This window comes from Rhinolophus sinicus, linkage group LG05 (assembly GCF_036562045.2).
Source record: "Rhinolophus sinicus isolate RSC01 linkage group LG05, ASM3656204v1, whole genome shotgun sequence".
NCBI lineage: Eukaryota > Metazoa > Chordata > Mammalia > Chiroptera > Rhinolophidae > Rhinolophus > Rhinolophus sinicus.
In genome coordinates, this window is record NC_133755.1 from 20479451 (window position 1) to 20504492 (window position 25042).

The window sequence follows — 25042 nt, forward strand, 5'->3', positions numbered from 1 at the left end:
CCCACTGGGGAGATGCCTCTAGGAATGTGTTCTCAAACCACCAATTTTCCTGAGTGGAGAGTGGCCTGGGCATGCACTGGAACCTAGTCTGTACTCTAGTGAGCCATGATATTTTGGAGAGACATAATGACAACTTAATGGATAAAGAGGGAGGGAGGTGGCCGCCTTGTTGGCTGGATCCCCCATCCTTAAATGTATTTTTCATCCTGGACTAAGATCCTCCTTGTCATAGAGTCCAAGATCTGAAATGCAAATCATGTTTTATTTTGCCATTTGGCTGTGAAACAATAATCAGGATTCAGACACTGAAGAGTGTGATTATTCTGCAAACCCCCAGTGGACCACTCCTGTGTCACGCAGAGAATCTTGTGGGTAGGCAGACTGGCTCATTATGGCTTTTCCAAGAAATGGATTGGACTGGTGGGAGGGGAGCGAGATACAGCTTCTCCCCTTCTTTCCCACAGTGGAACATCTCCTGCTTAATTTTCCAGGTGATCCCAGGCTGGTGTCTTGTAGTGCTCAGATGAACTTCTCTGTGACCTTGGGATGACCAGAGTCTGACCCAGCTGAGGACCTGGCTCAGGTTCCTTGAAGGTGGCTTCGACTATATTTGCAGCAGGGCAGGTGTCGTTTGTTTCACACTCACAGAAGGCAGCACAGCCTGTTGGAATGGAAGCAGATTCTTGAGTGATCACTGGGAGCTGGTCCTGGAGAAAGACACATGTGCTCAAACGCAGAAGGCCCAGGGAGAGTAAAGGAGCTTTTCATTCCTTACGTGACCACAGGCCCAGCCTGATTCCCACAGATACCCACCAGGCTGCAGAGGGAGCACAGGTGCCACCTGCTGGCAAGGCCGGACCAGCTCCATCATGCCCACGGCTCCCCAATGGATGGAATGTCTCCACCTCATTCTTCACAATTCCTTGGAAGCACCCTAGGCACGTACTCTGCCCTGTCTGAGTGCAAACTGCAGCCCGTTTAGCACAGGAGTGCCCACAGCAAAGTGGAGGGAAAGTTGGGGAATAGATGGTTCTCCTCTGACACCCCCAGGCAGGTTAGAAGGGCCCAGACCAGAGGCAGCTATAAGAACAACAGCTCTGTTCTCTGTTCCAGCAGAGCTCCGATCGGCTAGCTGTGGACTCCTATAGAAGAGTGGCTTTTCTCATGGGCATGTCTCTTGGATTAAAGCAACACTCTTGGATAGACATTTTTTTTCTACAACTAGGTATAATCAGCCAACTTTCCTGCCTCCTTCCTCTTCTCTTGAGTCTCAGACTATTTGCGAGTTTGCGGATTTATTTTTCATAAAAATCCAGCCTAATTGTATATAATTTAAAAATTCAAATCCATGAATTCAAAAACATGAAGGAAAAATACCAGTCCCTTGTTCCATTCCTCTCCTAAATTCCTCTTTCCAAACTCTTTCTTCTGATGCTGGCTCCATATTTCTAAATAATATACTTACTCGGTTACCCTACTGACTCATCAATGTTAAATGCCTACTGACTTATGATGGAAGATGGAGCTGGGGTTCTCCTAATCCACCTTCATACCTGTAGCTTCGCTTCCTGTATTCTCTAATAGATTTATGTCACATTTTTTTTGTTAAATCAATATTCAATTTTTATTTTATTACAATTATGAATGCACTGTTCACTACCGAGTGAAGAAATACTCTAGGATCACATTTTCTTTCTTCTATAATTCTTTGTTCTTCTAGGAATTAATAATTACCTCATTTAAAAAATCTGCTTAGTCTATGTCATTATCCTAATAATTCTTCCAAAACTCTCCAGCAGAATTTCAAAATCCTTCTGAACACAATTTTCCCCATGATTAAGCAATCAGATAAAACCACTGGTTCCTTTTTTCCCAGAGGTCACTCCTTCTGCTCCCTATGGGGCCTCTTGCTCTCTTGTTCAGCTGCATAGCTCTGGCCCTTGAGCAGTTAGATCTCCTGTTTCCTGGATTCCAACTCTTTCTCCTTCTTGGTTTATGCCCTTAGAGTGTCCATGTCATTTTCCTAGTTGATACATTTCCCTTTGACAGCCAGCTCTGAAAGGTTGGACACCCTGGGTTTGCAAGGTGACTGCTCATCACTTGGTGTCTGTTTGCCAAAAGAGGTAGGGAGTTTTCACATCGCCAGAGGCAATCCAGACTTCTAACTCTCAAAAAGAATTCCCTTGGTCTGAAGAATAGAGAGATGGATTTATTAGAATAGAAGCAGACCCACTCTGGTGAAACTGTTGTTGGTAAATCAGCAGGATGAGGGTTACTGCTGCTCACATTTTTCCTTCATGCAGAGAACGAGAAGCTGGCCCATTGCTTTATTTGTATGTAGTGGGAAATGGTTATAACTACTAACTTTGTTAGAAGAAGGCACTTAAGTGCCAAATTGACAGTAGATCAACATGAATGTAGATGACATTAGCTACACAAACCCTCAGCAGGGTGTGACTCACAGTGTATTAAACCTCCAGACTCTGAAATCAATTAAGATCAACATAGCCTCCAATGTCCAAGGGCCATATATCAATGCACTGAGTATTTGCATTTTTAAAGTATGAACTTGGTATCTTTTAAGATTTTTCACATAAACATTACCCACAATGCAGCAATGGAGGCCTTTCATGCTTGTTCAAAAGAAATAGACATGACTGATGGGAGGGAAGGAAGAGGAGTTATTTGGTTGTGCATTTCTATCTCCTAATTTACTGAGCCGGAGGAGAGCAGATGGATTGAAGATGAGAGAAACAGACGTGTGCTCACAATGGAAGCACACCCCAGCTTGCCTGGTGAGTCCAAGGGCAGGTAGAAGATTGTACACAGCTTGTAGGGAGGACAAGTAGACTGGTGAGGGGCTGTAGCAACCGTAGGCTCTGGGCAGAATCTCAGCTTATCTGATAAGGCTTCCGTGTGTTCCAGTGACTGCTTTATTGCACAGAGGACCAAATGAGTGAGGAGAGGACATTCTACTCTGGATCGAACACAGGCCAACAGTGAAAGTTTCTTTGCTAACCTGGGAGTGATGGAAATCCTGGAGGAATGAAGCTTTGCCTTTGTAGGAGCAAAGTAAGGGAATATTGGGCAGAAGTGAAACGTGTGCTGGACTCAGGAAAGCAGATTTCAAAGGGGTAAGAAGATCAACGGGTCCAAAAATAGCCTTAATGAGAGAATATTGATCATGATGTATTAGAGATGATAACAAGATAATGTTAACTATCTGTTCCCCAGTAATCCCAGTGGGGAAGAAAATAAAGAAATAGATGAAACATCAGAAGACTTGGGTTTAAGATAATATTACAAAAGTTGCAATGAAAACAAAACAAAGGAAGACACAAACATGAAAGGACAATTCCTTTCAGTCATTTGGGAAATCGTTACTGAATGGTTTCTCTATGCCAGGCACTTTGCTACGTGCTAAGGAGATAGCAACAAATAAGACATACATAGGCTTACAGTGTGGCAGGGAATACAGGCATCAAGCCGGTAATTCAAAGTGTGTTGACTCAGCAAACTGCAAATAGAGAGAACTTCCTCAACTTGATCAACAGTATCTACAAAACCGCCCAAAGCTAACATCATGCTTGTTGGTGAAAGACTAGGCATTCTCTCCCAAGATCAGAAAAAAAAAGCGTCTGTTTTCTCCACCTCTGTTCAGCATTGTACTAGAAGTTCTATCCAGGACATTGGACAAAAAGTAAATAAAAGCCATCAGGCCTGGGATGGAAGAAGAAAAACTATCTCCATTTTCAGATGACATAATTTTGTATATACAAAATCCTAAGGAGTTCCCTAAAAAAAAAAAAAAACCTATTAGAAGTAAAAAATGAGTTCAGCGAGGTGACAGAATATAAGATGAATATGCAAAAATCAATCTTATTTCTATACATTAGCAATGAACAATCTGAAAATAAAATTATTTATGATAGCATTAAAAAGAATATAATACTTAGGAATAAAGTTAACAAAGGAAGTGTAGCACTTTTACACTATGAACAACAAAACATTTTTGAAAGAAATTAAAGAAGATTGAAAAAATCGGAGAGATATGCTCATGTCTATGAATCAGAAAACTGTATATTGTGAAGACAGAAATACTCCCAAAATTGATCTACATATTTATGTAATTGCTACCAAAATCCCAGCTGCCTTTCTTTTTCTCCTGACTTTGTCAAGCTGATCCTAAAAGTCACAAGTAAATTCAAAGAACACAGAATCACCAAAACAATCTTGAAAAAGAAAACCAAGTTGGAGGACTCACACTTCCTGATTTCAAAACCTATACAAAACTATAGTGTCGACACAATGTGGTAATGGCATAAGGAGAGACATATAGATAAATGGAATAGAATTTAAGGCTCAGAAATAAATCTTTACATTATGATAAATTGATTTTTTAAAAAGGGTGCCAATACAATAAAATGGAGCAAAGAATAGTCTTTTCAACAAAAGTGCTGCTGGGACATCTGGATACACACATGCAAAAGAAAAAAGTTGGACCCCGACATCACACCATATACAAAAATTACCTCAAAATGGATAAGAGATCTAAATGTAAGAGCTAAACTATAAAAATTTTAGGAGGAAAACATAGAAGTAAATATTCATAATCTTGGGTTAGGCAATGATTTCTTAATTACAACACCAAAAGTGTAAGTGACAAAAAAGACAAATAGATAATTTGGACTTCATCAAAATGAAAAACTCATGAAACTTGAATTTCATGATATCATCAAGAAACTTAAAAGACAACCTGAAGAATGGAAGAAAATTTTTGTAAATAATATACATGATTAAGGGACTTCTACTAGAATACATACATCTATATCTACATCTATGCATCTTACAACTCAACAACAAAAAGACAAATATCCTAATTATAAATGGACAAATAATTTAAATAGACATTTCTTCAAAGAAGATACACAAATGGCCAATAAGCACTGAAAAGATGCTTAATATCACTTTACATCAGGGAACCGCAAATCAAAACCACAATGTGGTATCACTTCACAACCTCTATGATGGCTACAATAAAAAAGACAGACAATAACAAGTGTTGGAGAGGATGTGGAGAAACTGGAACTCTCATTCACAGCTGGTGGGAATGCAAAATGGTACAGCTGCTTTGGAAGAGTTTGGCAGTTCCTCGAAATGTTACACATATAGTTACCATGCGACCTAGCAATTCCACTCCTAGCAAAACACACAAAGCCAAATGAAAACTTGCACACAAACATTCATAGCAGGATTACCCACAATAGCTAAAAAGTAGAAACAACCTACATTTTCATTATGTTATGAACGGATGAATAAAATGTGGTATATAGACAAAATAAAATATTCTTTGGCACTAAAAAGGAATCATGTCTTGATACGTGCTACCACATGGATGAATGGTGAAAATATTATGTTAGGTGACAGAAGTCAGTCACAAAGGACCACACATCACATGATTCCAATTGTACACAATGTTCAGAGTAGGCAAACCTATAGATTCCGAAATTAGAACAGAGGTTGCCTAGGACCAGAAGGGTCAGGCAAAAATAGGAAGTGGCTACTAAAGGGTATGAGGTTTCTTTTCGTGGTGATGAAAAATACTTTACAATTATATTGTTGATGATGGTTGCACAGCTCTCTAACTATATTGAAAACCTTACACCTTAAATGGGTAAACTCTATGGTGTATAAATTATATCTCAATAAGCCTCTTAAAATAAAAGGAAGAAGTGGGCAACAACAAAAAAGTATTTTGAGTGTTCTGATGGGGGATGTGTGATATGTGAGAAAATAATACAGGAACCCAATAGGGCTAAGACATGAGGATCAGGAGTTAGGTAACTAACCCCAGGGCTGAGAAGACAGTAAGGACAAAGGACCTGAGGTTGAGAAAAGAATAAAACATTAAAGGAAATAAAGGTAAGGCTGGTGTGGTGAAAGTAGAGGAGAGAGACAAGAGATGGTTAGATAGGTGGGCAGGGCCCAGATGGTGCAGGCCACCTTCATGCTATTAGACTTTTCCTGAGTATCAATAGGAAGACTTTGAAGGGTTTTAATTTTCAGGTTCGAATTTTTAGAAGTATGCTCAGACTGCAGGAAATTGAGGGATGGGGTGGATATAGGAAAATCAGATAGGGAGCCAACGCAAAAATCAGGGAGAGAGATGATGTCTGAGAAACCTAAACTGAAGTCATTTGAGGGGAACGTGGGAGGTGAGGATGTGGAGACAACAAGGTCTTGATGAAGTCTGGCTCTAAAGGGAGGAGAGAGAGAGAGCGGTAGCTGGAAGGGACTTTGAGATGGAGGAAATTTAAAAGATAAGCATGTTGAAACAGAAATTAGAAGGCTCCAGAAAAAAGAGAGGTTTAGTATTCAGAAGCCAGAGGAGATAATTCATTCAATCAAGCCCGTGCGAAAGAGGAAAGAATGAGACCCAGAACCTTCTCAGAAGGATATGCCCTCTAAGCATAACAGAAGGAAGGTAGGAGATGATTACAGATGAAAGTGGGATTGTAGATTTGCAGGTAGAATTTATTCATCTTCCCCCTTCCAATTCTGCAACACAGTCCATGAGCCACGAGTGAGTGGATATGCTTTAATAATGTAATGTCAGAGGGTGGTGATCAACAAGGAAGGCAGGGGACACTCCTAGGGATGGTGATAGGCATTAATGAAAGAGACTGAAACACACATAACCATGTCTCCTACGTTATACTTCTTACATAAGCTTAAGGAACAGGAAGTGTGGAAAAATTAGTTAGGGGAAATTGGGAGCCTATCTAGCAGAAAGGATAATGAAAGTCCGGTTATTTCAAAAGTTTAACCTTTAGATCCTGCATGCCGAATTAGCTTAAAGATGCAATGGAAGAATCATTTCTGACATTAGAAACCATACAGGTTGAAACAGGAATCAGGCAGATTGGAAATTCGAAATGATCAAATGTTCTGTTTTCAAAAAGGAATGAAAGGGGAGTTCAAGAAAATACAGTTGGCTCTCATTAACTTGGATCTCTGCAATGTTTGTTAACTTGTGTTCATTAATAATCACCAAGTGTTCATCAGGAAATATTTATGCTAAAATAATATTTGTTTATGGAGTCAGTGTCTGTGTCTTGATTTCAAGGTATATGATTGGGAGATTAAATAAATGCTATTTACAAAAATAATAGTGTCCCAGAATGTGTTGATCACAGGACAGTTACATAGGAGGACTGTATACTCCCAAGGGACATTGGCATATAGAGAATGGTCACCAAGAAGTCCTGGACAAGAACCACCAGGGATAAGTAAAGGAGAGGCTGTGGGTGAGGCAGCAACGCTCTCCTCAAATATTTGAAGGCTTGGCATGTCCAGTCTTTAGGGGTCCAGAGAGTAGAGCTAGAAGCCTGGGTAGAAAGTTCCAGGGAAATAGAGTGTTACCTCTAGATAAAGAATATCTAACACCTGCAGATGTCCAACAATGGGGACCACAAAATATTGAGCTCCCCAGTCCTGGAAAACCCTAGCAGACTCTGCAGGGGCTTCTGCTACAGCAGGGTGGGGTGCAGACTATGTATCTATGGAGTCTGTTCCCCGAAAGTAAACATGTAAAAATGTGACATGGGTGTGCTAATTCTTTAGCACATTTCTGCCAGAGATAGAGATGCTGATGCCTACAGATATCTGTGATATGTCCAAAGCTGCATAGTGAGGCAGTGGTGGAACTGGGGCTGGACCCAGCTCTCATCTCCCCAAGGTCCCATCATTTCTACTGCTCCACACTTAGCTGTTCCTGTGATGAGTGACTGCCTTTCCTCTTTGGGACTTCAATTAAGAATTCTAGAATGAAACTGGACCACTGTTTTACAGCATACATAAAAATCAACTCAAAATAGATTAAAGACATGAAACCTTAAAACTCCTAGAAGAAAATATAAGAGGTAATCTCCTCGACATTGGTCTTGACAATGAGTTTCTGATTTGACACCAAAAGGACAAATAAACAAATGGGACTATATCAAACTAAAAACCTTCTACACAGGCAAAGGAAATAATTAACAAAATGAAAAGGCAACCTACTGAATGGGAGAAAATATTTGAAAATCACATATCTGATAAGGTGTTAATACCCAAAATAGAACTGGTGCCAAAAAAAATGTATACACATTTTAAGAAAGGGAAAAACTATTAAAATTATGCTGACAGTAACTACTTTGAGCACCTCTGGTAATTGAAGTCAAACGTGACTTGTATTCATCTTTTGTTATCTGTATATATTATTACAATCCTAATACAGTTTTTTCCTTTCTTAAAATGTGTATACATTTTTTTGGGCACCTTCTCTATATAAAGAACTCATATAATTCAATAGAAAAAAACAAACAATCCGATTCAGAAATGGGCAGAAGATCTGAATAGACATTTCTCCAAAGAAGACATACAAATGGACAACAGATACATGAAAATATGCTCCACATCATTAATCCTCAGGGAAATGCAAATCAAAACCACAGTAAGATACCATTTTACCACCTGTTATAATGGCTTTATCTAAAAAGCAAGAGATAAATGTTGTCAAAGATGTGGAGAAAAGGGAACCCCGTGCACTGTTGGTGGTAATATAAATCGACACAGCCACTATGGAAAACAATATGGAGTCTCCTCAAAAAGTTAAAAATAGAACTACCATATGACCCAGCAATTCTACTTCAGGGTATTTATCTGAAGGAAACAAAAACAATAACTCAAAAACATATCTGCACCCTCATTTTCATTACAGCATTATTAACAATAGCCAAGACATGGAAACAATCTAGGTGTCCACCAATGGATGAATGCATAAAGAAAATGCAGGGCATATATACAATGGAATATTTTTCAGCCATAAAAAGGAAAGCAGTATTGCCATTTGCAACAACATGACTGGACCTTGAGGGCATTATGCTGAGTGAAATAAGTCAGAGAGAGATAAATACTGTATGTTCTCACTTATATGTGGAATCTAAAAATAACTAAAAATCAAAATACAACCAAAGTCATAGACACAGAAGAGACTGGTGGTTTCCAGAGGTGGGGGCTTGAGGAGTGGGAAAATGGGTAAATGTGGTCAAAAGTTACAAACTTCCAGTTACAAGATAAATAAGTCCTGGGGATGTAATATACAGCATGGCAACTATAGTTAACAGTACTGTAGTGTATATTTGAAAGTTGCTAAGAGAGTAAAAGTTCTCATCATAAGAAAAAAAATTTGTAACTATGTGTGGTGGCAGATGTCAACCTAATTTACTGTGGTGATCATTTCGTTATATATCTATATCTATATATCAAATCATTATGTTATATACCTGAAACTAATACAATCTTAAATGCCAATTACATCTCAATAAAAATAAATTAATTAAAAAAAGAATTCGAAATCCCTTACTCATGACTTTCAGGCCACACTCTTTCATGAATGCCCACCGGTCTACATGGCTTAGATGAAATCTTTAGTCAGCATTGATCTTGAAATGCAGGGGACCCCTAAGCAGCTGCCTTTGACTCACACAGTGAAAGGCTCTGTAATTTCTGAGGAGGCTGCTCCCAGGGAGAGAATCTTATGTGTAGTTTCTGGAGGAGAAGGGGAATTGAGCCCCTAGACAGAAATGATTCTAAAGACGCCATGTCTTACCTGGACACTGGGGTCTGCTCTGCTCCTTGCTTCAGTTGTACATGACCAGGTTCATCCACTAAGAAATAAGCATAATCATTACAACCAATCTTTGGACTTACTAGCTTAATATAGATCAGGGCAAATGGTACCTCCCTCCCTTGAAAGATCTGTTTTGCAAGGCCTGAGAAACCTGTTCAGAGGGCCTCGTGGCCATCTAGTCTCAGCAATGCTTTCCAGCTAATCCTAACCTAAGCAGGAGGTCCCAGCCCCCTGTCACAGCCCATCTTTTGCTAGTGCCTGAACAGCCCGGCAGTGAGAGGGGTAGCTGAGGTCGACCGGCTGGCTGGGCCAGGAGGCACTTTCGAACTCAATGGGAGGAAGTTTAATGTACAGTGAGCTCAGCAGGTGTTCTTCAGTTCCCTTTTGGATTTATGACTCCCACATAATCTTCTGCTTTATTAAGCTATTGGAAAAAAATAAAATCTGTCTGCCAAGATCCTAACACAGCCTTGGCAGCCAGCAATATATAAAGTCAGTAATTGGAGTCAGGGGGGCCAGCAGCTTGGCTGGCCTTTGACAGACTGTTCAATATCCTGAGATAGAAAAATGCCCCCTGGAATCAGATGAGGAGAGTAGGCCCAGGTGGTTCCCTGTCTCTGGGAGGGGAAGGCAGCTCACCTCCATTTTTGTCAGGTAGAGTCCTTTTCCATCCTTGGAAAGGTTCTGGAAAGTCTCTAGGGTGAAGAGGAGGAGAAGAATCAGGGCAGGCCTGAGCCCACATGAAGATAAAAACAAATGCGGTGCTTCTGTGTAAAGCACTCTCTTGCTCTCTACACAGCACGCTTGGCCTCGCCTCCTCTTCTCTTTCCAGCCAAACTGTACACCCGTGTCTTCAAAATAGCGCTCTCTGACTGCTCTGGCCCACTCGCCCCTCTCCCTTTGCTAGTTTTCTTGCACTTTGAATCTCTCCACATTTGACCTTGGGGATGTGTGGGCTTGTCTTAGGAAGTATTTCAGGGGCACAGTTTGGGGAAACCACCCTTGTCCAACAGAGAACTCTCTAGAGCAAGGTTTACACCTCAAGCTTCTCATTTACCCTCCCAGAACCCTGTTCTCTCAATCTTAATATTAATTGCCCAGCTCAGAGCTGTAGGATTTACAGAGGTGCCACATAGCAGGGATGGTGCTAGGATTAGAGTCGAAGCCAGATCCCACTTCTACAGCAGCTCCATTTTGAGCTCTCTTGTGGCTTGGGGTTCCACATAAGATTTCATTAAAACAAAGGGGTATGCTGCTAAAGTGTCAAAACCGCTGGCTTACATCATTGAGTTTCTGAATCCCGAGGAAAGACCTCTGGCCCCCAGCTATTCCCACGTGTGTGCAATTTCTTCAGCTGAGACCCAAATCATCCAATGCAAGACTAAAGAGTAGATTTAAACAATAAACACAACCTGGATTGGGGACATAGTGATTTAACCTGGTTCCCCAGAGGCAGTGAATATATGGGGTGATGAGGAAATGAGGGGCCTGGGATAGGGGAATGTCCTGGGGAGAAATGAGTGCAGAAGGGAGATTGGGGACACAGGCTAATGGTGGCTCTGTCTCTTGGGGCAACTACTCCTCACACAGGACCCCAGGCCACCCCACTACTGAAGCCTTGCCCAGACCCAGGAGAGGGAAGCATTCCTGGTCTTCTTTTGTCTCTGTAAAGGCCTCCAGGATGTCCCTCAGGTGACACTTACTTGCCGTGGCTTCCAGCCGCATCAGGAAGCAGACCAGGCTGGGGAAGCTGACCCTGCCACTGCTGTCGCTGTACCGGAGGGTCATGAGCTCTAGCAGCTCATTGCTGACGGAGATCCCTGCAAGGAAGTCTGGGCCACAGGGGAGCCAGTGAGTGAGGAGGAAGCCGAGACTGGGGTGGTCTTTTGCTTTGCAAGTCCTGATAAACCTGTTCAGAGGGCCTAGTGGCCTTCAACCACTGTTTCCTACTCAGCTTAGCTTCTCCTCTTTACTCTTTTTATGATTCTCTAGTTTCCGCTTTCTTCCTCTGGGCACAAACAACCATTCTAGAGTTTGGCCAGAGGCCAATTCAAGATACTCAACACCCCTGACTGATCTGGGGACACCTCAGCCTTCAAATCACTCGATAATTCCCAGGTGGGATGGGTGCTACCAGGACACCTGGGGTTTGTTTCCAACCCTGCCTATGTCAAACCTCTGTCTGCTGGTGACCTTATAAAAACCACCTTCCTCCCCTACCCTATGACTTATGTGTGGGACTGTGAGTGTGGGTCAATGTGGTTCCTGGAAGAGGGGTATTCAGTCCCAGCCCGGTCATCCAGGGAAGAGACTGGTCCTCAGAGGGGAGACCACAACACAGTAGGTGACCTCAGGTGGGCAGGACAGAGGTGCCTTGCCCTTTTTTGGGTCTTGTCATCTTGCATGTCTAGTTAGAAGCTCTGGGGAGGTACCAATCACATACCTGAACTTAAGTTCTGCTGAGCCCGTGGAAATAGGCAAGCAAGACCATCTATCAAGAGGACAAGCTGCCTGCCTGTAGGCCCTACAGCCAGAGACTAGTTTCTCCAGCAGAGCTAATAAAATGGGAATTTGAATGCTTTTGAATAGGGCATGCACTCTCTCACTTGCACTCTGGCCCCTGAAGGCTTTTGAGTTGAACTTCAGCTATTCTCTCTCTTCCTTTTATTATTCTGGAGTCATTAGTGAGGTCTCCTTTAAAGATTTCATCTTTCACTGGCTAGTTGGTGGTTCTCAAAGTGTGATCCCCAGACCAGGAGCACGGCCTCAGCAGAGGACTGGTTAGAAATGCAAATTCTTGAGCCCCACCCCAGCCCTCCTGAGTCTGAAACTTGAAGTGAGTGGTGAGGCAATTCGGTCTGTTTTCACAAGCCCTCAGGGGGTTCTGATACTCACTTGAGTTGGAGAACCACAGCTCTCTACTGAGAATAATTAAGGGGGAAGATATACGCTAAAGTGGGCAGCAGCAGCCCGTGTTTTAACCCTCTTTCCAGGCCAGGAGCCGCAGGAGGGAAAACTACGGTAACCTGGGGTTATCTGATTTTGCATCTTATTAAGGATGGTGCAATTTCCTGACTTAACCTTTCTGTGATCCATTTCCCCACTGGTAAAGTGAAGATAATGATTCCTGCCCTTCCCAGTTCCACAGTAGTCAAGACAATCAATTGAGATGACGTGAGTACAAGTTGTTGCTGAACTATGAAGCACTCCTGCACCCTAAGGTATTATTATCATTAGTCCAGGCCTGAAGGCTCTTGTCTCCTTGAAGCAGTCAGATGCCATAGCTTTCATTTAGCCCCAAACCCTCTATGAAGAGAGTGTCTCAGCACTCCCGTGGGTATTTAACCCTAATGGCCCAGAGGCTGAGTGGAAGCATCTCCAAGGGGGGCTTGGTTTCTGGTAGGTTATCAATCATATGGGGTTATTTTCTCACAATTAGAGTGGTGCTGGGGAGAAAGGCAAGTGGGAAAATGGACTGGCACATGAGAACTCAGGCAGGGCAAGATGGAGTCTGAGTCCGGAGCCTGGAGGCCCACAGAGGCCAGTGTAAACCAGGGGAGGACCCGGAAGCTGCAGCTCTCTTCTCTCCTGGCGGCCCACACCACCACACTGGCCTCGTCTGCAGCATGCTAAGGCTGTGCGTCACACACATACCCCCCACCCCCAGTCATTGGGGCTCAAAGGATCCCCTGTGTTACCTGTATTCTTTACGGCCTCCTGCAAATATGAGCTCAGGAAAACCCCAGAGTTCTTCTGGATGTTCTGGAAAACACTCTGATATGGAAAAGAAGCAAGAAGCCCTTGTGAGGTCCCATTGCCCACCTTGAAGAAGATGCCCTGGGTAGAGGGAGGTCCCAGAAGTCCCTTTTCCATCTCTGGAGGCTGCTTCACTAAAACTTGAGTGGGCCCAGCTCAGAGGCAGGCAGGGCAGCCCAGCTGAGGGCAGAGGAAAGCAGGGATGGGCTCTGCGTGATGAAGCCGCTTGCTCTGACTTCCAGCTGCTGGGTTGTAAGTTCCCCTCCCGGGCTCGTAGCTTCCGCTCAACCAACCTGCCCTCTCCTCTTCCTCACCCTCTAGACTGGGCTCACTGCTTTCCAGGGAGGTGTACAGCACTTTAAAGAGTTTGCGTAAGGTGGTGGTTAAGAGCACAGACTTTACAACCAAACTGCTGGGTTTACATCCCAGCTGTGTTACTTTGGGCAAGTTACTTAATCTTTCTAGGAGCTAGGTACTGTGATTAACCCTGTGCTACAAATGGGGAAACAGGACACACCTGTGATTTTGCCGTATCTCCTGGGACATGGAGAGGAAGGGAATAAGGTGAACTAGCAGCTGGGATGCCGCAGTGGGCTGAGGAGGAATGAGGAGGGCGAGGCTACCTGGCGGTTTTAGCTATAGTCCACAGTGACACCTTTCCCTCCTAGAGCAATCCTCCTCTTGCCACTTGATCAGGCATTGTCTTCTGGTGGTGCATATATGCCTCTCCAAACAAAATGGGAGCTCTCCTTGAGTGTAGGGGTGAGGTTCCTTTTCTTTTGTGTCCCTCAACCCTGGTGCAGGGTCAGGACCCAATAAATATCTGCTAAACTGGATGGAGTAAGAGTGTGAGTCAAAAAAAGCACGCCGGTACCTGGCAGTGGACAAGACGGGTCCACAGTCTTGAAAACTCCCCTTGGTCCAGCCGTCCATTCACTTTCAGCTGCTGGGGAGTTAAAGAGTTAACCAGTCCATTGTGCAGTGAGCAGAGGGGCCAGGGTCCTGACAAGGAGCTCTCCATCCATCAGCTAGTAACAGAGTCCAACATCACGGGAATGGGACGTGGCCCCATGCCCGCTGCCTCCTGCTGTGTCTGAAAGGGACCTGGCTTAGATTTATTTTACAAGGGAAAATGGTGAATTGGAAGGAGAAGAAAGATCTGAGAAAGGGGCCGCCAACATCCCTTGCATCCTGGGAAAAAGAGAAAGCCCAAAACACAGCCCCCAAAGCCTTCACCTGTTGGAGTGGAGTCCCTGGCAGGGGAGAGTGGGGCAGAGCATGAAGGGGTCATGTCAGCTCCTGAAGCAACAAAATGTGTGCAAAGTGTGCACATGAGTGGATTGGATAGAATGCATTAAGTGTATCAAAGCCAGCCCTGGTCACTCTATACAAGGGGTTTAATGAGAACCCATGAAAAGAAAGGAATGGATCTCTGAGGAACCGGAGTGTGAGCAGGAGGAAGGGTAGAAAAGACCAGACTGCTTTGCAGGGGCCTGGCGATGTGACACCCTTCGGGTTATCTGCCCCAGGCCGTGGAGCTGTGTGGCCATTTTGATTCATCTGCAGGGATGGGCAGTGTCTCTGAGTGATTCCAAATCCTGCTGACAGAGACAGGGCCTCATACATGATTTCCTCAGAAAGCCCTCTTGTTCAACAATGGCGGGCTTCAAATTCCCAGTCAAGTCTTGTTAGGAAAGAAAGGGCTGGGGATCTGTCTTTCTCCCAGCCGACTGCACACACCCAAAAAAAGAGCTACAGGCAGCAGCTGGGGGTTAGGCACACGTAGAGCTAGTGCCTCCTGCCAGTGGGGAGATGGGGTGAGCAGGAGAGAAATGGCCCTGGGAGAGAGAAGTCAGGAGACCTGGGTTTGATTCCCAGCCCTGCCACTTGTGGCCATGGAATTTGGACAAGTCACTGGACGGCCCCAACCCCGGCCTCCTCATCAGCAAATACAGCATAATTAATAATGGGGTGCAACTGCTGTGTAGACCTAGGCATTTTCTACAAGTTCCAGTGGTTGTCCTTATCGGGGCTTCTTAAGTAAGGCATTTAAATAGTGAAGACTCCTCCAGTGGCAAGGGGAGGGATGGAGAGAAAACAGTTCCCATTGGTGCTGCACAGAGGCAGAAATCCAGGCACAAATTCTGAGTAGATGTGTGATCTGGGCAAATTACTTAACCTCTCTGAACCCCCGTTTCTTTCATTGTATGATAATGCTTCTAATCATTGGGTTGTTGCAAGAATTACAAGGAAGAAACACGTATGTACCAGTACAGTTCTCAGCTCACAATGGATGCCTGGTAGATGGTAACTATTGTCATTATTGCTGTGGTTGTGCTGGAGAGTTGGGGAGTTAGTATAGACTCCACAGAAACCCAAGCTCTTTGGTGAGCACTTAGTACCAAGGAAGAAGAGGAAACACTGAGAGAAAAGCGTTCCCCAACAAGCCCACAGAGCAGATGGGCTCTTGGAGCTGGGGGAAAGGTGGAGGGATGACTGAAAAGGATACATCCATTAGAGCCACGATGCTCCGGCACTCATCCAAGGAGAATGTATCCCCTGGACGTCCTGAGATGGGGAAGAAGAGGAGGAACTGAAATGTCTGGGAGGGTGGCATTGGACTGAGTTGGCAGTGGGGTTGGGGCTGGGGACAGCAGGTTCTTACCTTTCAGGAATTCCTGGTTGAGAAGGCTCTGAAGCTGAGCAGCCTCAATGTTCTGTCCCTGATCCAAACAAGGGAGGAGTACAGGCGTCACTCAGTGCCCAGGAGCTTCGGGGCACACCTGCCTGACTCTAAAAACACTCAGATTTCTAACAACAGTTCCCACCGAGTGCCCATCTCACCTGTGTCATGAAGTCTTTTCTGATAGCTCCAGGCCATGGTGATAACTCCCTCACCTGAACATCTGTAGTGCTGATTACGCCTGACATTTGATACTTTGTGTGGGTCACCTTGCATTTATCTCTTTGTTCTTTATTGGATTGAAAGAAATGTTTGCTTCCTCCCTGCTGTGCTGGGCACTTGGGAACCCCTCAGGAGAAGTATTATTGAATGAATCAATTTAGCCCTGTAGGTATGTTTCCCCATCTGCTTCCAGAAAGAGACTAAGAAAATATGACTACTGAATGTGTGTATGTGGTGAGGAGGTTAAAGCGCTGGGCCTGGAGGCTAACAGAAGCCGCTCTAATTGAGAAATTACTTAACATTAGTCTTCCCAGACACTGAAGCAGAAAGGGAGACGTCATGGTTTTCCTTGGGAAGCAACTGAAGTTGAGGGGAGAGAAACTTGTCCTGGCCTGAACTTCCGGAGGCATGAACTGCATTCAATTTTCTACCAGCGACATTGACCATCTTTGCGGGCAGTGTCTTCCATGATGGTTTTACAGAGGAGTGGAGCTGTTCTGTATGTGACTGTTTCTTACTTCAGCCTGGTAAAAGCTGAGGGGATAAGGTGACAGCAACACCCCGGAAAAGCTTTCACCTGGAGGAAAGCTGGAGTGAGGCCTCTCACAGGTGGCTTTGCAGAGTGGCACTAGGGCATGTGGAAGAAGGTGCCTCCTTGGGGTTTTTGAGAACCAGCACCCCATAGAGTTGCTCTCACCACACAGAACCAAAAGCAAAAGCAGTCCTATAGCCTGTCCTTATGGGAGTCCTTCAGCTAGGAGGGTGGCCCCTCCCTCACGATGCCCCAAAGAAACATATCCTGCCACTGTCTGAAATTGATCCTCAGGTCACTTCTTTAATGCCTCACTGGTTGGTTATATCAGTGTGGTGTGCCCACGATCAACTGAGTTTTTTCCTCAAAAGAATAATGGCACGTTGCTTTGAAGAGCAGTTGACATGCTGGTGAGGGACCCTAACTCCCATGGAATCACCAACCAGAATCTAAGTAGCTTTGGGGCATGGACCATGTCTCCTTTCTTCTGCACATCTCCCACCCTAGGACAGCCCCTGACCTGGACCCTGCACCCAATAAACCCCAAAACATTTGAGGAGATGAAGATAGGAAGATGAGAAGGGAGATAAGAGCCTCAATGAATTCCCAAAGAATTGTACTTTGTCTCTGTCGCCTCAACATAAGATCCCCAAGGATGGATGCTTTCCATTCCCAAAGCTTAGCGTGGTGCTTGGAATATCCTAGGTATTTGGGACATGTTTTCCAACTGAATAAATGATGGATAGATGGACCTGACCCCAAGGCCGAGTGTGTCCTTGCTTTCCCACAGGCATCCCTTGGGTTATGGTACCATCACCACCACCATGGCTAATAAAGGTAACTCGTGGTGGTGGTAGCCATAGTAGCTAGTTAGATTAAGGCTAGTTAAACTGATACAAGAGATCAGGAGAGAGGACACAGTGAGCGCATGGAAAATATTTCACTCTCAATTTACCATGGAGGGTACAACCTCTGAGCATAGTTGTCAGGTTGTGCAGAATGATGATGCCCGGTTGGCCCTGCTCAAGGGTGACCAGCGGACGGGGAGAAAGGGGCTGGAGTGCAGCCCGGTTTCCACTTCCCGGCCAGGCTCCTTGGCACAAAATTGCACCTGTGTCTTATTTAATTCCTATAAAGACTCCAGCTACTCTCTATGAGGAGACATTTGGTTGTTGTTTGGAGAAGTCCTAATTAGGGAATCTGTCCCATTTATCATCTGACCAATTACATTTTTTTATTTCAGACGTGCAGGTGCATGGACCATGTTGAGGATTTTGCCATCTGCCCCTGAATGAATCTTGGTCTCAGGTATTCTGATCAGGTCCTGCTGATCACCTGGGGGCAGCGACCTTGGCTTGGGCATCTGCTCTGGGGAAGCTAATCTGTCTAATTCAATGTAAATTGATTGAGCACCTTCTCTCTGCCTGGGAAGTAATAGGTATTAGGGACAAAGAATGCACGTGATGTATCCTGCCTCCAGGAGCTCACTCACTGGGGACAATCACCTTGCATCAAACGAAGTGCATTCTGAATCAGCCCATATATAGACCTGAATCCTAGGTCCTTATTGATTTTGACGAGGTCCCATACTGAGCTGCTTCTTGCGACATGTACCCGTCATGCCAGCTACAGTTTAAATTTCTCCTTGTGTTTCCCTCTGGGCCCAGGTTACCTAAATAATTTCCCTTTGGGCTGCCTCGTGGTCCTCACTGGCCCATTAACCCTCTGACTGCCTGGCATCCTTCCTGTCCTTGGCCTCTGACTGGCCCAGCGCTGGCTCCACACACCTGATCATCTGTAATAGTTTCTACTTCCCACACCGACATGATAATGAATGGTAAAAAACTTGTGCAGAGCCCTTGGCAGCTGTTTTTAACCTGACAAGTCCAGGAGTTCTTCATAGTGGTTTATAAAACCATTAAGAAAATCCCTTGTGCACATAGGTGGCTTGGCAGGAAGAGGGCTGTTGGTGCTTTCTGAAGCTGGCCAGCTCCCGGGAGGAATGATGCCAAGGTTGGTGAAAGATGGCAGAGCGGCAGAAGGAAAGATTTCAAGGGGTGTTGCCAATTACTTGCTTCAATATTTAAAAAGCACACACACACACACACACACACACACACACACACACATACACACACACATAATGAGCCTTTCCCTTTCCAAGCTCTACATTTCATCCCACATGTCACCCAGGGAGGGCGTCCCTTCTCTCCAGCGTTTGGTAGCCAGCTCAGTTCTGGAGACATCCAGAAAAAGAGGCTGATAAAACAACTCATCAAGTCACTTTTCCTCTGTATCTTGATAAAGCTGGGGAGAGATTTCCTTCTCTCTGGTCCCTCCATCACCTTGGTAAGTACTATACCTGCTGAGCATATTTGTAGAACATGATTTGTTGGGAGCCGTTCTCTGGAACACTTGCCTGGATCAAAGGGAAAATAAGCACCATCAAACGTCTGGGGAAGGAGGCTACCATCTGGTACATTGAGGGCACAAGCACCCCCGGATCTGAGACAGAGGCTTCATCTAGCATTGGATAAAAACTTTAGGGAAATGGGAAAATGGAAGTTTGTGGAAGGAAGATGGTAGAGTCCAGCCTGGCCTTGGAGGCCTGGTCTTCTCCCCTCTTCCCTGCCTCTTGGAACCATCATGGCTCATATGCTGTCTCTGTGTTCACTGGTCAGTGATAAGGCAAGAAGGAAGGAGACAGGAACTCGTGGGGGATGGGCTTTGGCCAAGGAAGATCACCAGCCGAACCTGACCGCACACTTACCTTCAATGCTCCAAGGTTAAAATTGCTGCCCAGGTTCCTAGAAAATCAGGGGGACAGTGTGACAAGGATGACCAGCTCACTATTAAAAGGAGATTTTCATATGGAAGGCAGCCTAGGTGGCACTGGACATGTATCTCACAGACTTGAGTGGGCAGACACGGCAGGGAGCAGGCAGATGAGCATCTTGACCATGTGTCCAGTGTCTTGGGTCATCTTGTCCTCAAACCATTTAGTAAATGGTTCTTCTCATAACCAAATATGCATGTACTGCAACCCCCATTTCCAAGATGGCAGGTAAGCTTTTTCTCAAGTTCCAACTCTGACTGGCGGCACAGTGGCTGTCTGACATGCTGGATTCAGAAGGCCTCGTCCATACTTAACTGTAAAGACTGCCATGATTATAGTGCCTTGGGTATAAGAGGGGCTGAGGCACTTAGCAGGGTGTGTACCTGTTGATACCAGTCTTGACCATTACCTTGGCATTGAAAACCCTTCACGATCGGACTCTATCTTTCAGGCCCATTTTTCACTTTCTCCCTGTTCTACCCCACATTCTGGCCACATTTCACACAATTACCATGTATGTCCCGGACTACCGTCCTGTATATATGGCCGACATCACTTAACAAGCCCTGTGCTCACCTACTTCCCTGCTTCTGCTCATGCTTTTTTCTTCCACCTGCATTGCCTTCCCCTTTGAAACACTAAATTATGGTTTCCATCAAGGACTAGCTCAAATGCCATGTCCTCCAAGAAGCCTTCCTGAGGGCCTCTTACCAGAGATGGGCCCCTCCATTCTGTCCTCCTGCATGACTTGGCATTTCCATCGAGCAATGGTTCCTTCTTGTTTGTGGTCTAGTTACTGGTCCACAGACTTTGCCCCCCTTTGTGGTGAGCATTTTGAGAGTGGGACCCATGCTGACACAGTACGTGCTGCACAGAATGACACAATGTGTTTTTATAAAATTAAGTAGAATAAAACACTTAGAACTCCAGAGGTTCTTACCTGTCATTGCCTGGCCTTTTCTGGAAGATTCGGAGCAAGAACTCAACTTCTCTCCACACAGATACGGCCACCACATAGGTCCCTGGGCTCAGGGTGAAACATTTTGTGAAGTTCCACTTGGTTATACTCTTTATGCCGTTGCAAGGTTTTCGGAATGGGGAATAAAAGGTGGGTGGCAATCTCTCCCCGAAGTGCAGGAACTAGAGGAAACAGGATGAAGGTGAGAAAGCTCCCTGTGTGCGTGTGTTCCAGCTATCAGGAGAGACCCACTACCTTCCAGACCTCTCTCCATTTACCACAACAGCACTAGAGGCCCTGAAAAAGAAGACGGTCCTTACCTGAACTCTCACAATGCAATAGGGCTTAGACTGTTATTTAATACAGATGCTAACACTACAACGAATGCACAGAAATCTGACACACGGTTTTGCCTCGTTAAATCTAACAGCATCCTGGGTTTCTGGGTTTATCTCTCTGCTAATAGATAAAGACGAGTTCCATGAAAACTAGTGAAATTGTTCCAACACTGAATTACTTTTGGAGTCCCCAACGCGCCTTCTGTCCTGAACCTTTTGCAAAGCACCCTTTGGACTGCGACAGCACTGCAGAGCTGGACTCCTCTCACTCCCTGCATCTCATCTTTCCAGCAGAGTCCTGACAGTTCTTCTCATTGAAGAATAATAAGCCCTGATCATTTTCCTTTTATTTCAATATTTTCTTAGAGAGAAAACAATAAATATAATGCAGCTCCTATTACTGGATGTCACATACATATTACATAATAAAAACCCCTTACTAAATAAATTTTCCCCAATATAGTCGAGCATGGGGATTCCATTTAGAATGGTTACGCAGCATGAAATGATTATTTGTGAGTTCTGCCTTGGGGAAAAACAGGGAGAAGGGAAGAGTTTCTTTATAGGGGGTGGGGACAGGGCTGGGATTTAAGATGAAATAGGAGCTAGGCCACTGTCCCAGGTATGCAGCAGGGGGCTGGGTGGAACCTCCAAAGTGATTCTGGTGGCATTAACAGCAACCCCAGTGGGTTTGGAGCATGATTTGCTTGGGCCCTTCTGGAAAAAGCAATGATGAGATCAGTTCTTCTCCAGAGAGTCAGAACTGACCTGTGGCAGTGTGTGTGTGTGTGTGTGTGTGTACGTGTGCACGCACATGTGTTCATGCATGCAGATACACATGTATGGGTATCGTGCCCCCTACAATCTAGGAGATTCCCTACTCTCCTGCCCTTCTCCCTCCACTGCCCCCTTGTGGTCCTGTCCAGGCTCCTGATCCTTCAGAACAGACTTGCTCAATGGCAGCCTAAGTGTGAGTATCGGGCATGTTTCCTGGATCAAGTCCCCACTCCACTCTCCAGCTCTGGGAACTGGAACACCAACTTATTCTTTGTACCTGCGTGCTTTCCTTGAAGCCCTTCCAGAAGTTCCACTTCCATGACTGGGGTGCCAGAGACCAAAATCTGATCCTAAGCCCAGCTCTGTGGCTGGGTTACTGCTGTGACAGACAGGCCTCTTTGCTGCCTGCTTTGCTGCCTGGGCTTCTGAGTATCTTCTACTTGGAGACACCCTGTCTGGCCTCTGTCTAACGGTTGGGATGCCTCTGGAAAACCTGGAGGAGCTTCCCTGGACCAGCCCTCATGCTACAGTCACCACCCACTCGCTCCCTTCCGTCAGGGGTCATCAGATACAGGCACCTCCCCCGGCTGCAACAGCACCACAGAACCCACATCCAATTAAGGGGTTTGAGTACCTGTGACATTAGGTTTTCCAAACCTCCTCTATGCTTCTCCATCCTTACCATATTTTAAGCCACCTTCCCCCAATGTTGAGTCAGAATATCTACTTAGAATGTGTGACAACTTGGTCATAAGAGGGGTGAGAGGATGTGGCGTGAAGTTGCATTTGCATAGCATGCATCCTGTTTGTGGTGGGTTTGGGGGCTGACAAAGAACATAAGAGGCACCCCCTTTAGCCCTGCCTCTCAAATAAATGGGAAACAGCTACATACGCCTTATCATCAGCAAGAGACAGGTCAAGGCCACGGGTGTTGGAAGAGGCATAACACTTTACCAATGGACAGTGACAGAGGCTTGAGAAGCCCAGTGAGCGCAGCGGTGAACCATACCTGAGGGTCGACCTGTGGGGAAGAAGAAAGAAAACAGGTTCAGGAACCCAAACCAATATACAAAGGCAAACAGATCCCAGAAGCATGGCTCAGGGCCCTGCATACTTTCTCACATGGTCAGCCGGTTGTCTGGCACACACGGAAATGAGCATGGACCATTACTCATTCCCTCTGCAGAGCTGTGATAAAGGAAATCAAACCATTGTAGGGAGCAAGAAGGGGAAGGTGACTGAGGAGGGAAAGAAAGAGCCTGAAAGGAGGAGACTCTCTCTTCGTCAGCTCAGGCAGCTCTAGTTACCTGCCATAGTAATGATGATAAAATTGGGAGGAAAAGTGAGACATTGATAGAGCCTGGAGGTAAGACAGAATCTGACCAAATGTAAATTCCCCAACATCAGAGCTCCTATGAGCTGCAAACTCCTTTTGTCCTATCAAACCACTGTACAATGTAATGAGAATTTGTTCTAGGCTCTCTGGTGTGTATAGGGAACGGATATGTGCATATGAAATATCTACGATCCAGTCTTTCTATGTGGCAGAAGGAAGCCCTGAGGATGCAGCCCATTTTTAAGCCACTCCACAGTTTGCAAAGTGCTTCTGTGTAATGCGTTGGATTGTCACGGTAATCCTGCAAGCAGATGCTGGGCTCCCTATTTTATGGATGTGGAAATTGAGGCTCAGCAGTCTAAGTAGCAGAGGTAGAAATAAAGCAAACTATGTTACTTCTTTTGTGGTTAACACCCACCACCAGGTACTGTCTTCCACAGTTGGGTGGCACTTCTTTTCCCCTGCTGCTCCTGGGTCGTACCTGTGAGTACAGACCACTTGATTTGCCCAGGCAGACTACTCCAGAGACTAAGAGTGAGCTGGAAGGGAGGTAGAAAGTCTCAGCCTGGGGGAGGAGCTTTGGGGAGAAGATGAAATGTGTTGTCCACACTTGTCCTGTTTCTCTGTCCTGTCTTCTCCTGGCCTATTTGTACACCACCCATGTTCAGTTTGATGTAAGGCAGGGCAGGGCTCCCATAGTAGTTGGGGAGTCACAGGCCCACACCAGAGCTGGAGCACCACACATACTAATAGTTGTCATCAGGGCAGCACTTTAGCCACAAACACCATTAGAGCCGTGGAGATGTCTGAGAGCCTGGTTGCTGGTACCGACATAGCGTGTTTCTCAGCTGAACTGTGAAAGGAATTCAAGTGTCCCTTGAGGTCTTAAGATCTGGACTATTCTTTGGTGTTTAACTAAATCAGGATCCTGCAAGATCCGTTGGGATCTCCAGGGAGCCTGAGGAGGTCTCGGGTCTGAGTGCCCCTTTAGCAAAGTGGACAGATAAGAAATAACGCGTCTCTAGCTGAAAAGAAGAGGAGTGGGCTTGGCAGCATTTAAACAACAGATATGATTACAATCTTGCCAGGGCTCCTACCTGTAAAGACTTTGGGCAAATCAGTTAACACAGGTTAACACAAGGTCCAACTCTGGAGCACCCGACTCACAGATGACAATGCAAACAGCACCCGCAGGAGTTGTGTGCTAGGCAGCCCTAATCTCTTTTCTGAGCGTCTGTCTCTCATCAGGAAAGAGAAGAGCTGGCTGAGACATTTTTAGTAGTCCTATTTGGTGCCCTAAACTGTTCAAGCCTGGCTGAGTAGACCAGATGTCTCAATTTCTTCCCAACCCTTCCCACTCCTTTTCTTTTGTTCTTCTCAGAGGTGAGAATAAGGGGACCCTGAGGAGGAGGGTCCCCTTAGAAAGCACCTGAATCATTTGAGAGTCCTGGGGCTGAAAGCAATGGAAACTAACCCAGAATAGGTCGAGCAGAAAGTTATTTATGGGAAGGCTAGCTCATAGAGTCAACGGGACACCTAGACAATACAGCTTAAAGAGTGGGCAGGAGCCAGCTGAGATGGGTACATAGCTGGACAACACCACAGGATCTGCTCACATGGCTGCTGCTGGGCCCAAAGATTTGCTGCAAATAATCCCTCGGCTGGTCCTACTTCTTTTAGTTACATCCTTAACAGCCAAAGCCCAGAGTAACCAAGAGGGTGTATGTGTGGGATGGGGCATGAGGGGAGCACCTAACTGGATAAGCCTGGGTCACAATTCTGTCTGTTTGCACCTGAGGGCTGGGGAGAGGGAATATTTGGCCTCTGCTGCAGTGCAAAACTAGGTGCTGCCTTCCACCAAGGTTCCCCCACCATGTGGAAAGGGTGTTCAGGTACCTGGTGGTAATGAAAATGACAACTGTTTACTGCTG

At 45.3% G+C, this 25042-nt stretch overlaps 1 protein-coding gene across 3 annotated transcripts in view; it reads right to left on the reverse strand.

Annotated features, from left to right (window-relative positions):
- Positions 1-243: 243 nt before the first annotated feature.
- CAPN13 (calpain 13) overlaps positions 244-25042 on the reverse strand; it is a 75842-nt gene continuing 51043 nt past the window's right edge. For 2 of the 3 annotated variants that reach the window (XM_019735398.2, XM_019735397.2), the window contains exons 12-23: positions 22785-22796; positions 20643-20842; positions 19637-19673; positions 19229-19285; positions 16095-16152; positions 15939-15997; positions 14304-14372; positions 13372-13447; positions 11377-11505; positions 10313-10368; positions 9653-9710; positions 244-707 (exon numbers count right to left, since the gene is read on the reverse strand). In XM_019735398.2, coding sequence (XP_019590957.2) covers positions 9684-9710; positions 10313-10368; positions 11377-11505; positions 13372-13447; positions 14304-14372; positions 15939-15997; positions 16095-16152; positions 19229-19285; positions 19637-19673; positions 20643-20842; positions 22785-22796 — 780 coding nt within the window. In that variant the 3' untranslated portion in view covers positions 244-707; positions 9653-9683. The remainder of the gene's footprint in view (positions 708-9652; positions 9711-10312; positions 10369-11376; positions 11506-13371; positions 13448-14303; positions 14373-15938; positions 15998-16094; positions 16153-19228; positions 19286-19636; positions 19674-20642; positions 20843-22784; positions 22797-25042) is intronic. The other variant, XM_074331851.1, reaches the window with a different exon arrangement.